This window comes from Amphimedon queenslandica, unplaced genomic scaffold (genome assembly GCF_000090795.2).
Source record: "Amphimedon queenslandica unplaced genomic scaffold, v1.1 AMPQUscaffold_13101, whole genome shotgun sequence".
NCBI classification, from domain to species: domain Eukaryota; kingdom Metazoa; phylum Porifera; class Demospongiae; order Haplosclerida; family Niphatidae; genus Amphimedon; species Amphimedon queenslandica.
The window spans coordinates 42,855-59,980 of NW_003546663.1; the positions used below are offsets into that span (position 1 = coordinate 42,855).

A 17,126-nucleotide genomic window follows, 5' to 3' on the forward strand; every position below is an offset into this window, starting at 1 on the left:
AGCCATAAAATATCAATTATGTACAAGTACAGTATAGCCAATATGTTCAATGTACATGTACATGGCTCAGGTGGTCAACCAAGGACATACTAAACATACTAAGGATAATAAACAATATGTGTTTTGTATGGTGTCACAATGATATGACAAAAGTACACATAAGATGTCTTTATCACAGTCTATTAGTCTAAACTTCCACAAAGTCTATCACTACATGTACATAGTCCTTGTGTTAAGTGGGTCATTTATTATTGAGGATATCAGTAGCTGTTACTCCCTTATAAGGAAGCTAAGGCAGATTTCCTATTTTACTCTTGTTACAAAGATAATGTAATCTCCTGTACTGTGTTAGTTGGAATATACTTACTCCATAGCATAACATTGTAATATGTACACTATATCAGTGTTAACACAATGGAGACTACAATTTCTTTTGGAGTACAACAAATGAACATAAGGTACATAAGAAAGATGTGTCAACTATTATGGTAGTATCTATTCTAAAAGGTTTCACAGCTAATACTATTATTAGTTTATCACAATTAAGAATGATACTAATACTATTAGTGTTTACTTACTTGTTCCCTGACAAGATAATTTGGTGAAGTAATTAGTGAGACTAGTTTAGGGACTGCCCCCATATCAATTAATGTCACCGTCTGATAGTGTGAGCCACTCCCAATGTTAGTCAATACCCATGCACTCTCAAACTACATAAGATCACATGACAGCAGTAAAATAAAATAATGTTAATGTATATTCTCAAACAAAATAAAAGCCTTGGCTTTTACATTTTGTTTGAGGATTAATTCTCCTATACTTTATGTACATGTACATGTATAAGCTAACAGTTAAATTTTTCTCTGCTAACAGTTAATTCTCTTATACTTTAGATATAGAAGCTACAGCCTACAGTACATGTACCGTATGCTGTAGCTAGAAATTTTGGTGGAAAAAAATTGAATATGCAAATCGTCAAAATTTTTGCCAAAATTTTAATTGTCTTTTGGAATCAATTCACCTAATTTTAACAACATAAATTTTCTAGCTACATGTATACATACTTATATAATGTACACTGTACATGTACATGTATGTACAATACAATACCCATGCACTCTCAAACTACATAAGATCACATGAGAGTGGTAAAATAAAATGACGATACTATATATTCTTAAACAAAAGCCCAGGCTTTTCGATTTTGTTTGAAGATCAATTCTCCTCTACTTTATGTATAAACTAACAGTATACTGTAGCTCGAAAATTAAGTCGAGAAAAATTGGACATGGAAATGGTCAAAAATTTTGCTAAAAATTTTAACTGTCTTTCGGAGTCAATTCACAAAACTTTAACACTAAAAACTTTCTAGCTATACTTTCCATAATGTACATGTACAGTACATATACATGTACATGTACACATCTGTACTAAACTATTTACAAAAATACATATACAGTATACATAATACATGTTACATGTATGAGTGTCTGAGTTCAAAATAGACAGATAACAGGTATACAGTATTTGTGTACACATCTGTACATGTATGTAGAATATAAAGTATTCGTACTTGTATTGCAGGTGGAAGAGAGTGGTCAAGATTTTGAATGAGTTTAGGTACAACTCCAATTCTAATAACATCAGATATAGGTGGATCCTCCTCTACAAATAATAATAACAATTATTAATGATTAAAAATAATAAAAATAACACAATGATTAAACATAATTATCTAGTCAAAGTTCAACCCACTCAATGTGGTGTGGATTCAGTGAGTACATGTAGCACCGATTAGCAATCCCATTAACACAAAAAGCAAAATTTAAAGAATTTTCTCATGCCACCATACATTGCAAACTTCAATGGGTTGTTGCTACTCAAAGTGGGATCATACATAAGTCAAAGTCATGTTACATGATGTCATATACTACACGTACATGTACATGTACATTTACATTACAGAAGTGGACCCAACCATGCTGAACCAGGCTGAGCTGGCCATGATGTCATATACTACACGTACACGTACATGTACATGTACATGTACATTAACATGTACACTACAGAAGTGGACCCAACCATGCTGAACGAGGCTGAGCTGGCCCTGCTGTACTAACCATGCTGGCCTGCTTTGGACCAGCTCAGTCCAGCTCAGTTTGGTTACAATTAAAGAAGCTAGTGTAAACATAGTATAAGCTGGACCTGCTTTGGTTCAGCTCCCTTTAGCCACTGTTTACACTATCAAGTGAAACTGTGCTGGCTCACTTTAAACAAGGCTGGCTCAATTAAAGAAGCTAGTGTAAACATAGTATTAATCACAGAACAACATACAATGTACTCCGTACATGTACATGTACATGTACTGTACATGCAGTAGGAGTACTGTATTGTCTGTAATTTGGAGGGTAAAATTTGTTGGAAATTACTAATCATCACTTTGAAAAGTCAGTAGTAATCCATTGGCTAATGAAGGTATGACAAGTTCATCAAAATGAAGAAAAAAATATCAGAATCAATGTCAAGATTTTACAATACATATGCCATTGAACATCCATACATCTATATGTACAGTACATGTATTGGTTCACCAAAATGCTAAATTTGACAAAATTCTGCCAAAGAAATCATCAGCTATACAACATTGATTATGATTACATTATGACTAAAACAACATCAAGATGATGTTATTCATAACATGATAGTAATGTTGACATATATGTACATGTACAGTGTGTGAGGTTATGAGAAGCAGGTGAAATCACTCACCAACTGATATTAATTTTCTAATATGACTGATCGCTTGATATTGCTCATCAATATTATCTGAATAAACTGATCTTGCTATGATCTCCAATGGAGTATCCTACGTATAATTAATTATAATACATGTACATGTACATAAAGTGGTCATAAATGTGTACTAATTACTTCAAAAAATCGTTGTTCTCCAGAGACGCCAAAAGGACTCTCGGACATTGTAGAAATGTTACGTCTTTTTGAAAACTATGGGATAAATTGTGGGTGTGGTTAATAGGCGTGGCTACACTTATTATACGCTAACTTCTTCATCTCTTTTAGATTTTCTAAGTTGAATTTCTTCAGTTTCCCTTCTTCTCCTCAATTCCTCCGCGTCCAGTCCTTTATTCTTATAAGATTTGATTCTACCCATACTTCCATCGCTACTGCTCGTGGACGCCATTTTGTTTAAAAGGGCGTGGTTAATTATTGACCACGCCTCTTAACAATTAACTGGGCCCATGGGATACGCCTAATAACAAAATGGCCTCCGCTGAAGAGGATCCGAATGGGAATCAAGGAAATTACCTCCAGTCCTCAGATGACTTGGAAGAGCTCTCTAAAGTAAAATATTGGCGTTGAACCTTTTTAATTTTAGCTTTAGGACTCTCCTTTTGACGCCCTCCTGTACAAAATCAGAGAGGGAGAGGAGAAAGAGAGAATCACTGCTATCAGACTTCTTCGTCAGACTATTGATCGTCACAAGGACAGCATCATCTCTTCTAGTGTTGTATCTGATCTTGTTGATTGTATGAAGCCTGAGGAATCCACCGATCTACAGGTAAGCATGCACAGTGTTTTTTGCGAATGGCCAGTAAAAATTTCTTATTTTTGGCAGTGAATCTTAGCCCACCATGGCTTAATACCATATAGCGCAAAATTTCAAGGGGTGTAAATTTCACAAATTTGCCTTAAAAATTTTGCAGATTTAATTTTTGCGAATCTTCAAAGAATTGCGAAATCTAAAATTTTGCTCCATACGGTACAAGAATAAATTTTTATTCTCTTTAAAAATTCACAAAATTAGGCCACACATGTTTTTGTCAGTTTAGAGTAAATTTTATGAGTTAAATTTTTCTTCTTTAAAAACTAGGATACAGTATTTTGTCACATTCTTTTTCACACAATTTTTATTTTATTCATTTATTTTATTTTATTTTTTATTTTATTTTATTAAGTTTGAAGCTGGTTGGTTATTAACTAATATTGCTAGTGGCACTCCTGAAGAGACTAAGAGTGTAGTGGATGGTGGAGCTGTCCCAAGATTTATACAATTAATAGAATCACCTTCGGATAATGTGCGAGAGCAGGTCAGTATACTTTTAGGATATTATTGGGATGTATTTAATGACTTTGTGAAGGTATCTCAGTATATTTTTGTATATTATTAGGTTATTTGGGCGCTTGGTAATATTGTTGGTGATGGTCCACAGTTTCGAGACATTGCTTTAGATTATGGGATAGTATATTCTCTCACTCCGTAATTATAAACTTAATTTTTTAATTAATAACAGGCCAGTACAGTTAGATTCAACACTTTAATACTTACCGTATAGTTGGAAATTTTGGAAGGAATTAAATTTGGCGAATTGATTGACATTCTGGTAGCAATTCGCCAAAATAAAATCTGCCATATTATAGGCATGCTCAATAGCACGTGGCCACTAATTTGCTCAATTAAAATTTGCCAATCACCAAAATTTAGCAATTTGCCACATTTAACTCTCTCCAAAATTTCCAGTAGTATTAGAGTTTAGCTAATTTAGGCAATTTGCAGTTGAAACTGCTAATCATTAATGACATGTTTGGTATGCACATACATCTTCACAAAAATTTTTAAACCATCGAATTTTTATAGGAAAAATTTCCAAAATAATCTGTTTCAGAATTAAAGTGTTTTGAAGCACCGTACATCTAGTAACTTTGGAGAGGAGAAATTTGGCAGTTTTTCTACAAACTTACCAAATTAAAATCCTCCAATCATCAAAAATTTAGTGATTCACAAAATGTTGCTCCTCTAAAATTACGAGATATAATAGTACTTTATAGCACTTTAATTTTGCAGCAATTTCCCACAAAGCATGCTAACTGAGCTACTTGTAAGGAGTATTATGCAGAAGCACTGCAATACAGTACACAGTAGATAGCATTTGAAGCAACTTCAAAAAATTCATCAAAAATCCAAATTTGATCGGAATCAGCTCAAAGTTGATACACAGCACAGAAACATGTACATGTACATGTATTAGAAAAAATATAAAATTAGAGAATTCTCTCTTAGCATTTTTGAAAAAATTTGACCAACGACTAAAGGCGTATCTCCAATTTTTGACAAAATTTTTAAAATTCATAACAAAATCCAAATTTGGTCCGAATCAACTTAAACTTAACACATTGCATAAGGACATGTACATTGTATATGCATTGGAACAAATTTTGACAAAATTTGGGCTTTGGTCATTGACCTGATAAAATGTACAGTATTTCTGCCATCGTGGAGTAACAGAATTAATGATTCTAACTGAAATGGCCTTGTTCTTAATATTTTATTATTATTTATTTTTATTACTATTTATAATAAAATAATTATCATTATTTCTTGTTTCTAGTATTGTTGGTGATACTGAACATTGTTTATCAGTTAGGAGACAAGCCTCCTGGGTATTTTCCAATCTCTGCAGGCACAAAGACCTTCAAATATCAACAGAAATTGTGAGGAACCCACCCACATTCCATTTACTTAATATAATTACCGTAGGGTGCCTTTTTGCGAAGGCTATAAATTTCGTGGATTTCACGGTTTTTTAAGATTGGCAAAAATCAAATTGGTATGGTACAAGATCGACATAAATTCGTGAAAATTAAATCTGCAAAATTAAAATCCACGAAATTTATAGCCCTCAAAAAAAGGTGCCCTACGATATTGTACTCAATCCAATATTGTGAGAAACTTTAATGGCCCAAAATTTTTGCTTATTTTTCATTTTCATAAAATAAAATAAAATGAAATAGAATTTTATGAAGTAAATAAAAAAGCATTAATAGCAATAAAATCTACAAAAGTTGATTACATATTTAACATGGCCAAAAAGTAGAAAGTGGCAAAGAAGCCATAAAACAAATCTTTTGGATGGATCCGCATATTTATAGTTTATTTTTGAATTTTATTTTTAATTTTATAGTTTGAGGATATACTACCTGTATTCTCTGAATCATTAATTAAGGAGCAAGATTCAACATGCATCAAGGAGTTGTGTTGGGGTGTGTCATATATTACTGATAACTGCAGTGATGAGAGATTGACAGTGATACTCAATACCTCTATACTATCAGACATCATGAGATTATTGAGGTAAAAGTACATGCACATGTACATAAAGTACATGTACATGTACATGTACATGTGGTCAATTTTACTATGCATAAAGGGAGTAATTTTTCATTTTGTGATTGAAATATTTCTGCAATTTTTAGGCAATTTACAAACTGTAACTTTTTAATATTAAGTTTTGAAATAGACGGCTCGGCTATACATGTACATGTACATAACTATATTATTATTTCTACGTACATGTACATGCCGGTATCAACACTTTTTCAAAAAGTAGTACTAAATTCTTTATTTTGTTAGAGCTGCCAACAACCTTTGGTACCATATAGTGCAAAATTTTTAAGCAAAAATTTAACCAAAATTTTTTTTAGTATTTGTCAGTAAAATTTTTGTCATTTCAATATTATTGGTATTATTATCATTGTTGTTGTTATTATTATTATTATTATTATTATTATTACCGTATAGCAGAAAATTTTGGAGGGAATTAAATTTGGCGAATTTGGCGTTTTGATAGCCATTAGCCAAAATAAAATCTGCCATTTTAAGCCATTATACGTGCTCAATGGCACATGGCCACAAAGTTGCCAAATTAAAATTCGCCAATCATCAAAATGTAGCAATTTGCCAAATTTTAGTTCCTCCAAAATTTCCCGCTGTACGGTATTATTATTATTATTATTATTATTATTATTTTATAGAGAAAGAGTTGATAAAGATATTATTGTCCCATGTGTTCGAGTCATTGGTAACATATCAACCAGCACTGACTCACACACTCAATGCATCATTGATAATGGAGGGCTACCTCTTCTCTCAAACCTTATATCACACGAAGCAAATAATGTAAGGAAGGAGGTCACTTGGACACTCTCTAACATAACAGCTGGTACCCAAGAACAAAAACAAGTAATTATTATTATTATTGTTATCATTTATAACCACAACATTTTGAAGCTACAAATGTACATGTATAATGGTAATAATGATAGTTTAAGATTTTGACGAAATTTTTGACTGACGAAAATTTGGAGCTATACAGTATTTATCAATTTATGACAATTAATTTTTTGTGGAAAGATTTGGAATGTTATTTTCTATGACAATTAATTTCTTCCATTCCTATTTCCATTACCATTATTGCACTTGTCATTATTATTATTAGGCTGTCATTGATGAAGGGATTATTCCTAAAGTTCTTAATATATTGAATGGAGATGCTGGGGTTCAATTGAAGAAGGAAGCAGCCTGGGTCATTAGCAATCTCGTGAATGATTGCACTGTAGAGCAAGGAAGGTACACTACATACACATGTACATGTATAACAATTAAATTGTAAAGTGTAAAATTTATGTAAACTTACATGTATGTAAAAGGCAAAATTGTGATGAAATGCATATATATTTTAGTAGTTGGTTGGTTTTAATTTGTTCGATGCATGTATTTGCCGTTAAGCATGTATATGTACATAATGGGTCAAATGGTGGATTTTTTGGGGGACAAAAGTGACTACCGGTATCAGAATGCAAAATTTCCCCTACAAAATTACCAGCTTTACTAAGAGAGAAATGGAAGAAAAACTGAGAGGGAGAGAGGGAGGGGAGGGAGAGGGAGGGAAGGAGGGAGGGAAGGAGGGAGAGATGGAGAGAGAGAGAGAGAGAAATAGAGAGAAGAGGAAAATTGTGTAATTTAATCTAGAATTTAATGTACATGTATTTTTGTAGTTATGTTGTAAGTCATGGCGGATTACATGCCTTGGGGAATTATCTTAGTGTTGAAGATGGGAAGATGAAAGCCGTAGCCTTGGAAGGAATTCAAGCAATGTTACGTATTGGAGACAGGAAGAAGGATGAGGAGGAATTAGAGAGTAATCCTTATCTTCCATTGGTAGTTGAAATAGAAGGTATTGAATTGATTGTGTTATGTTATGTGTGTACATGAGGCCGTGGGAACAGCACAGGTCATTGTATACATTAACTGACTGGCTGTTGTGCTGCAGTGAAAGTTAACTCTATAGATGTTTGATAGCATGAAATGAGTATAAACAGCTACTTAAAGCTCCTGAATTTGAATGGATTACCATAAATATTACAGACATGTACAACTTCAAAATTACATGTATACATGTTGTGCATGTGTATTAAACAAGCATTAGTAACTTATTTTATTGTCTACTTACACGTACATGTACATGTACATTTATGTACGTTTACATGTGTAGCTATTAAAAGCTGTTGTTATTGATAGTAGAAAGGTACATGTATTTACTCATAATGAGGTATTAATTTTTGTGCTATCAAATTCCCAATACTTACGTGTACACTTAAGTCCTTTCGCATTCGCCTAAGTCCAACAAATGAGCATAATGGATAGATATTGGGAAAAGTTTATGTGTACTTACTACTTACTTATATTAAGCTGTACAATCAACTACATATATAAGTAACTATTATTCAATTAATAACTGTTAATAAACCTAAATTATTGATAAATGTGAGTACTATTTTTTGCCATTTTAAAGCCATTCACAAAGAAAAACACAAAAAATTATTACTCACAAGTAATAGTGGCTTTAGGGTACATGTATAAGTTGAAATCTACAGCTGCTTCTTAAGTATCACAATAGATTTAGCAGAAAGAGAGGAATGCATTAGTAGTATTTAGTACATGTATGTGTATTTTACAATAGTCAAAAGTTATGCCTTACAGCTACTTCTAATTATACAGGCACTATTAATTGTTAATTTTTAATCTGGGTTAGAAATCATAGTTATTAATATCAAAACTTATTAATAATGCCATATAATTATCACTTAATCACAATTTATAATACCAGCAAAATCTACCTCGTGCTAACATTGTAAAATTTAGCATTCGAAATTTGTAGTCACTCTAAGATAGCAAGAAAATGAGGACTGAAGTGAACACATACTGTATGCATGTACATGTACATACGATACCAAAGTTATTAAGTTAGGTTACTTCTTTCAGCTAATTACATCTCTCCCTCTCTTTCCCTCCCTCCCCCTCTCTCTTTCTCTCTCTCCCCCTCTTTCTCTCCCCCCTCTTTCTCTCATTAGATGACATTAAGCAGCTAATGGATGGTGGTAATCGTGAAGTGTCTGGAATAGCTACTGGAATATATTTAGAATACTTTGAAGAACAGGAAGATTCTGAAAAATCTGATAATATGAATGACGATATTAATAGTAACATGTAAAATACTAATTATTTATTTATGTGTTTTTAATAATGATTATTGTACTGTTGTTAATGATTACTGAAAAAGTACGGATGTGACCGGTAGGCCGTATACTATAATCACGTGTAGATCAAATAATGGCAGGAGTGGAAGCATCAGTCCTTGATTCGAGCCTTGATTATATGAAGAGAAGAGGAGTTTCCCTCAGTAGAAACTGGCTAAAGGCTTGTGTAGCAAGCATCAGACAAGTAGAAATTTATACTGTAGTATTTTTTTATCATTTTTAATTGTGTTAGTCCCATCCTCACTCTTTTCACAATATTAATGAGGCAGTATACACCACCTGGATCAATACTGATATGAAAGAGACCTCTCTCCCCTCACTGCCACCTGCCATCCTTCAAGAACCATCAGGAATACTAACTGGCTCTCATATCGTACAGGTGGGCGTAGCAGCTATTATGTACTATGGCTGATCTATTTTTAGCAATTTTTCTATTTTATATTAAATTATTACTTCTATTTTTAGATTGAGTCAATTGTTAATGTAGGATCGTCTGCCTACAGTCAGTTAATGAAACTAAAAGGAAAAGATACTGCAGAAGAAAATGAAACTAGCAATGTACGGTACAGTAATTGATCAATTTTCAGTTGTACATGTACGTATAGCTAATTAAGGCTTGTCCACTTGTCTGGACAACTTACTTTGAGCCTGGGACAAATAAAATATTACTGTTGCTTGTCAAAGGACAAGCAACTGCAAGCTTGTCCGCCATTTTGAAAATGACCGCACCTATAATAAATAAGCCAGTAAAGCCACACTTCTAGATTATACACAACCAGTCAACCTCATTTTATATGAGTCATGAATGGGCTTCGATCCCATAGACCTAAATTTAATGACTAGATAATCGATTCATTATTTTTTTATAAAAATGAACGAACATTAATATGAATGAATAATTAATAAGTTATTACAGAAAAGTAAAAATTTTGGTTAAGCTCTCCTTGGACAAGAGTGGTAAATAATGAATTTTGATCTCTGTCAGTGATGCATTTTTACTTAGTCAAAATCACCCCTGATTTTTGTTATACTTTTTTATGCATATTGATGTCTTCCAAAATCACCCTCTCTTTTATTACATTTTCTGATACATATTGATGTCCTTATGCTGTGTAGAAAGTTTGAGCTGTTCCAACAAATATTTTTAAAGTTATGATCAATTTTTAAAATCAGTCAATTTTCAGAAAAAAAGCAAAAGCTATAGCCTATAGTTTTTCCAAAAAGATGGCTCCAAAACCACCGCAAATTAACTACATACTCTTTCATGTACTAGATATACATTATTCATACAAACGAAATCTGATCAAAACTGAATGAGAAAGAGATAAAAGAATAAAGTTACATGTACATGTATAAGCAAGCATAAGGCTGTGCTTAGAACTAAACTTTCTAGATAATGATAGAAATACATAAATTAAAACAAATCAACAACTGATTCACGGCTCGCACTTCGTCTAACATCAGTAGAACTTGGTACAATTTCCATTTTTTGTTGATCAACAGTTTTATATGATTCAATTAGATCTAAAAGAGGTTCATCATCTTCATCTTGTTTTTTGAATAACTTCTTAATTAGAGCATCGTAACATTTCATATTTGATAACTGCAGGTAAAGATGATAAACAACAATCAAAATAAAACTAAAAATAAAAACAGATAAACAAGTATTGTACCAGATCAATACTTTACTATCTTCATTAAGAGCTACAGATAGACCAACCATGATACATAAGTTAAACAAGAACCAAACTTCAAGTACATTGTTCATTCTTTTCTTGTAAACACCACCAAAACAATGACTCAATGACGACACAATGGCTACCACTGTCAATAGCATTGACAATAGGAAGTGCTGTGACTGAATGAAACTGTCAACTAAAGTAACTGATAATAGTACTGGTATCCTAGCCACTAGCAGTAGACCAGGCCAGAACCGATACTCATCTTTCATTGGACCACTATAAGCATCAATAATAGGCTTGAAACGACTCAAAAGTTTCTTTAAAATTGTGAAATTTGAAAGATACTTCTCATAAAAAGGATTAAGTAAAAGGAACAGTGTGTATGGTATGACAAAGAAAACAGACACCAATAGGGCAAATCCAAATAGTCCAGCATGCTTCCCTTTAGCATATTCAATATTAGGATCCTCATACCATAAACTAACTGATCTTACTGACTCATTTGTACAGTGAAGAGTTACCTCACGCTTGTGTAGTACAATAACAATAGTACGTACTAGTTTAGTATATGAGAGAAGGAAGAGTGTAGATAGAACAGGAACAGCATGAGACCCCATCAGTCTTGACATCTTACCATATCTCCTACACAATTGTATAATAATGATGATAATGATCCACAGGTAGAGAGGGAAAGCAAACTGGAGCCATTGTTTAGCATAACTGTCCATACCATTGTAAAAACATATCTCAAACCCAAAGTCTAAGTTAATCCATGATATCACTTGACTCAAGACTGGTAATGCTCCTTTCCTTGAAAAGACTGGCTCATATAACTTGACAATGTTAGCATAGAACAATAGACCATTGAGTGTACCCAGTGATACTGTTAAATTGAGAGCAATCAGTAGAACCACAAGTAGTACACCCATCACTGCAAACAGAGCAATCCAAGCTATTATCATGTATTTATTATGACACTGTCCACACTTGTTTGATCCCATTAGTAGACTGTATCCCTCTGTACATGATCCACACATTCTCTGTCCTCTGTTATCCACACATTGAGTATCAGTGTCATTTAACTTGAAGGCAACAGGATTAGGAGAACAATAGAGGAGACAGTCCTCATTGATAATGCATGCATTAGGATTGGTTGCATTAGCATTGAAAGGTGTACTGGTATGATATGTTCCAATCCACAGTAGACCATTGTGTGTAATGTTTAGACTATTTATATCACATGTGACATTCTCTCTTGAAACACTTTGACTGCAAGTACAGGAACCTTGTGAACTGCTTGCACTGAAACCAATTGGACACTCATTAACAATGTAATCAAAAGATTTGGTATAATGGGTAGGGCTATTGTATACTGACAATCTAATGTGATATATTGTTGTTTGAATAAGATTTGGTGTGTATTCAATCAATGAGCAAGTATTGGGAATATATTTTTGACTGACCAGTGCCAAAGTGCTTTTGGGACTAGATATGCCATATACTTCTACTATACCATCAGTGGGAGTGTGTGTTCCAAAGTAGTTGATTCCCAACAAAGTTGCATAAAATTTTAATGTTTGACCAGGAAAAATGTGCTGATTACTTTCATAAGAATAGCATCTTTTAGCATTTAGAGGATCACAAAAACACATTGACACTGCATCACTTGTTGAGCTAATGTGTGGGTTTGTCAAGTTAAACTGACAAGTCGTAGAGTTATCAGTATACCATCCATACATATCACCACCTACTAGTCCAGCAGTATTATTTATTAATGTAAGAGGTATGTCTGGTACCATTAATTTTATATCATTATATTTTGACTCTTCAATGTGATTTTTTGCCACGGTTGTCTTTTCAACATAGATCCCTCCTCCTTTATAAGAAGCATGATTATCAATAAACTCCAAGTTAGCTGTTGATAATAACATCAATCGTGATGAGTCATTTATTGCTAATCCTCCTCCAACTACTCCAGTATTGTTCTTGAATATTAAATTATTCTTAATTGTTACTAATGATCTTTCAAGTGTCAATCCTGTTGAGGTACTGTTAGCAACAGTAACATTTCTGAGACTAATGGAATTAGATAAACTGTTCAATATCTTATTTCCTCCATTTCCAATAAGTTCAGTGTCTATTATGTCAATTACTGTGAATCTCAAGAATTTTCCATCAATGAATAAGCCTTCATTTATATTGTCATACATCAGACATGATCTAATAATTAAGTGATAGTTCATTGTTTCAGGTATCATGTACATGCCACTCACAATGCTCAATCCAAAGTAAAATCCCTTTGAGTTATTGTAAAATTGACTGTCTTCAAATACAAGAGTGGAAGTTAATTGAACACAAGGATAATTGCAGTCAGTTCTAATTTTTTCCCCAAAAGCAATGCTTACTTCTAATCCATTAGCATAACTGACATGATGAAACAATGATTTGGTAACTAAAAAATAAAAAAGACTGTCAGTTGAAAAAAACAAAGCCCCTTGATTCATTACAAAACTGCTGTAGTCAACATAATCAAAGGTGATTGATGCATTGTAAGAGAAACCGTGTTCCATGTTTAGTTCCAGTATAGTGTCCTTAAAGGTAACATTAGTCAGTATCAATGAGTAGTGTGGTAATTCATTACTGTATACTGGAACAGCTTTATACCAAAACCTGACAATATAGGCAATGAAAACTGATGACAATACCTTAACATCAAAAGCATTAGTTAATTCGATGATTACCTTCATAATAAAGAAAGAATTAGTTATTGTAATATTGTCGGAAAAAGTAATATGAACTGAGCAATGTATTTTTAAGCTGGAGATATTGATGTGACTGCTTTTATAGATTAAAATTGGACTGCTGTGACAGTACAAATGAGACGACTGATCAAGTCCATGTAGAGTGACATTCTTTACAGCAAAAATCTCAATACTATGACTTCTGGTGCTACTGTTTCCAATGAAGTAGAAGATGGTGTTATGATATTGAGACATATGCCCAGCATACACTGATAAAGGATTACAAGGTGTATAAGTAACTAAGCTGCAGTCATCAGACACATAATACTGATGAGAGGAGACACTGCAGGAGCTACTGAAGAATAAGAGAACAACCACTAACAGGAGAGACATAGCTACTGTCTGTACTGACTAGCAAAAGCACTCATACACTTTGCAGTGTGAGAAATGATATTGCTGTAGTTTGTGCATGCACATATGTCATTCATTTACCTATTTATAGATAGCATCCATTTATCAGTGTGGGCCTATTTATAGATGGTATTTGTTTATCAGTGTGGGTAGTTGTTATTGCATAAACATGTTGACAGCACTGATTTAGAACAGACAGGAGAGGCATACTGTATAACGTCTGTTTTGACTGACTAGCACATCATTATAAGTGTGAGAGATGATATTATAGTAAACATTATGGGCTGTGGGGTAGTTTATGCATGCTCCTTGTATGTTCTTCACCTATTTATAGATGGTTGTATGACTTGTATCATAAACATGTTTTGGAATATTTAATTCCTTAACCCCTGTGGTGCATGAGTTACTAATGATAACCAACTAATTATGCATTGGCTGCTCAACATTCTATAATATCGAATTGTAGTATCTAGTCATTCAAATCATCTAGGAATACAATGTCTCATTGTCCATAGTTCATTTTTTCACTTTAATGATATACTCAGTATAAGAGTGATACTGATATAGATGCTGCTACATGTACAACCCCTTTATCAGAGATTTGATTGTGATGACTGATAACTGAGTTAGAGGGCAATAGCTAAAAATACATTTAGTGTTAAAGGAAGAATATACCAAAGTTTTATTGCCACTGCATCTAATGTAATATGTAGCTACACTTGTGATTACTATATAACAATAATAGTAGTTATAATAGAAACATATCCTAACTCATTTACTTACAGTATATACATGTACATAAGCCACTGTGCACGCATAGGAGAATGTAAAACATTATAACTGACTTTGTCCCTGACGTACATGTACATGTACATACAAACAAATCTTTTTAACTAGTAAGGGCAATTACCAGATAAATGTGTTACACAGTATGTTTGTGTATAATATCACCCCAAATTTTTATTACATTTTCTAAAACATATTGATGTCCTTGTGCTGTGTAGAAAGTTTGAGCTGATTCCAACAATTAATTTATAGTTTTGAGCGTTTTTAAGAATCAGCCACTTTTTCAAAAAAGCAAAGACCATAAATGGTTTTTTCCCAAAAATGGCTCCGAAATCACCCCAAATTTTTATTACAATTTTTGATACATTTTGATGTTCTTGTGCTGTGTAGAAAGTTTGAGCTGATTTTAACTAATGACACATGCGCTTCCGTCATGACTGGAAGTGCTGTATAAAAAAATGAGAGCATGCATCAATGGGTCAGATTAGAAAAATTTCTATTCTGATGCCTGTTTCCATTTTTATTTATACAGCACTTCAAGTCGTGATGCTAGCACATGAAAAGCAATGCCTCATATTGAGAACCTACTTCTACATGTACATGTCATCATTTTTTTATAATGAGCCAATTTTCAGAAAAAGCAAAGGCTATAGCCCATAGTTTTTCCAAAAAATGGCTCCAAAACCACCCCAAATAAACTACATCTTCTTTTATGTACAATACTCATATAAACTAAATCTGATCAAAAATGAGAAAGAGATAAAAGAATATAATTACGTGTACAGGGCCGTAGGAGACGGGTGGGCTGGTTGGGCTTAAGCCTTACCAGTTTTTATTTTCATAAATTTTTAATATTATTCATTTTAATAATTATTTTGATTAAATTTATATTAATTGATATGATTGATTTAATGTATCCACGTGGCCTCCTTGTTTATCAACAAAAAAGTGTTAATATGGTGAGTGGTGGCTCTGGTCGTCCTATCAACCTAAATCCATAGTTTCCAAGTCGTTTATTTGCAGTACGCTATGTGTGCCAATAAGCCACACCCCTCATGAATATAATTAACTACCCTCAAAATCGTGGCGCGCTTCGCACGCCATTTAATTGTCACCACTCTATCTTCTTCAGCCCCACCAGTTCCAAATTCCTTCCTACGGCTCTGGTGTATATGTATAAGCGGACATGAGACTGTGCTTAGAACTCAACTTTCTAAATAGCAATAGAACTGTATTAATTAAAACAAATCAACAACTGATTCACGACTAGTACTGAGTCTAACATCAGTAGAACTTGGTACAATTTCTCTCTTTTGTTGATCTACAGTTTTATGTGGTTCAGTTACATCTAAAAGAGGTTCATCATCTTCATCTTGTTTCTTGAATAGCTTCTTAATTAGAGCATCATAACATTTCATATGTGATAACTGCAGGTGAAAATGATAAGCAACAATCAAAATAAAACTGAAAATAAAAACAGATAAACAAGTATTGTACCAGACCAATACTTTACTCTCTTCATTAACAGCTACAGATAGACCAACCATGATACATAAGTTAAACAAGAACCAAACTTCAAGCACATTGTTGATTCTTTTCTTGTAAACACCACCAAAACAATGACTCAATGATAGCACAATAACTAACACTGTCAATAGCATTGACAATAGGAAGGAGTGAGACTGAATGAAACTGTCAACTAAAGTAACTGATAATAGTACTGGTATCCTAGCCACTAGCAGTAGACCAGGCCAGAACCGATACTCATCTTTCATTGGACCACTATAAGCATCAATAATAGGCTTGAAATGACTCCACAATTTTCTGAAAACTTTGAAATTAGAAAGATACTTCTCAAAAAAACAATTAAGTAAAAGGAACAGTGTGTATGGTATGACAAAGAAAACAGTCACCAATAGGGCAAATCCAAATAGTCCAGCATGCTTCCCTTTAGCATATTCAACATTAGGGTCCTCATACCATAAACTAACTGATCTTACTGACTCATTTGTACAGTGAAGAGTTACCTCACGCTTGTGTAGTACAATAACAATAGTGCGTACTAGTTTAGTATATGAGAGAAGGAAGAGTGAGATAGAACAGGAACAGC

At 33.2% G+C, this 17,126-nt stretch overlaps 3 protein-coding genes across 3 annotated transcripts in view; 2 read left to right on the forward strand and 1 right to left on the reverse strand.

The window, feature by feature from the left end:
* LOC100640553 (importin subunit alpha-6-like) overlaps nucleotides 1-3,228 on the reverse strand; it is a 6,022-nt gene extending 2,794 nt beyond the window's left edge. Inside the window, exons 1-5 of the mRNA XM_020001205.1 lie at nucleotides 3,065-3,228; nucleotides 2,932-3,006; nucleotides 2,770-2,866; nucleotides 1,574-1,665; nucleotides 573-710 (exon numbers count right to left, since the gene is read on the reverse strand). Coding sequence (XP_019856764.1) covers nucleotides 573-710; nucleotides 1,574-1,665; nucleotides 2,770-2,866; nucleotides 2,932-3,006; nucleotides 3,065-3,202 — 540 coding nt within the window. The 5' untranslated portion in view covers nucleotides 3,203-3,228. The remainder of the gene's footprint in view (nucleotides 1-572; nucleotides 711-1,573; nucleotides 1,666-2,769; nucleotides 2,867-2,931; nucleotides 3,007-3,064) is intronic.
* A 25-nt stretch (nucleotides 3,229-3,253) lies between these two features.
* LOC109585214 (importin subunit alpha-1b-like) lies at nucleotides 3,254-9,421 on the forward strand. Its single transcript, XM_020001208.1, has 10 exons — nucleotides 3,254-3,363; nucleotides 3,404-3,580; nucleotides 3,978-4,109; nucleotides 4,191-4,279; nucleotides 5,409-5,511; nucleotides 5,982-6,151; nucleotides 6,832-7,039; nucleotides 7,296-7,426; nucleotides 7,855-8,033; nucleotides 9,211-9,421. Exons 1-10 carry the CDS (start codon nucleotides 3,283-3,285, stop codon nucleotides 9,348-9,350), a joined length of 1,410 nt encoding a protein of 469 aa, XP_019856767.1. The 5' UTR covers nucleotides 3,254-3,282; the 3' UTR covers nucleotides 9,351-9,421.
* Nucleotides 9,422-9,460: 39 nt separating this feature from the next.
* Nucleotides 9,461-17,126, forward strand: part of LOC109585215 (recQ-mediated genome instability protein 1-like) — a 13,594-nt gene continuing 5,928 nt past the window's right edge. The window contains exons 1-3 of the mRNA XM_020001209.1: nucleotides 9,461-9,580; nucleotides 9,629-9,775; nucleotides 9,862-9,954. Of these exons, the coding sequence (XP_019856768.1) occupies nucleotides 9,470-9,580; nucleotides 9,629-9,775; nucleotides 9,862-9,954 (351 nt within the window). The 5' untranslated portion in view covers nucleotides 9,461-9,469. The remainder of the gene's footprint in view (nucleotides 9,581-9,628; nucleotides 9,776-9,861; nucleotides 9,955-17,126) is intronic.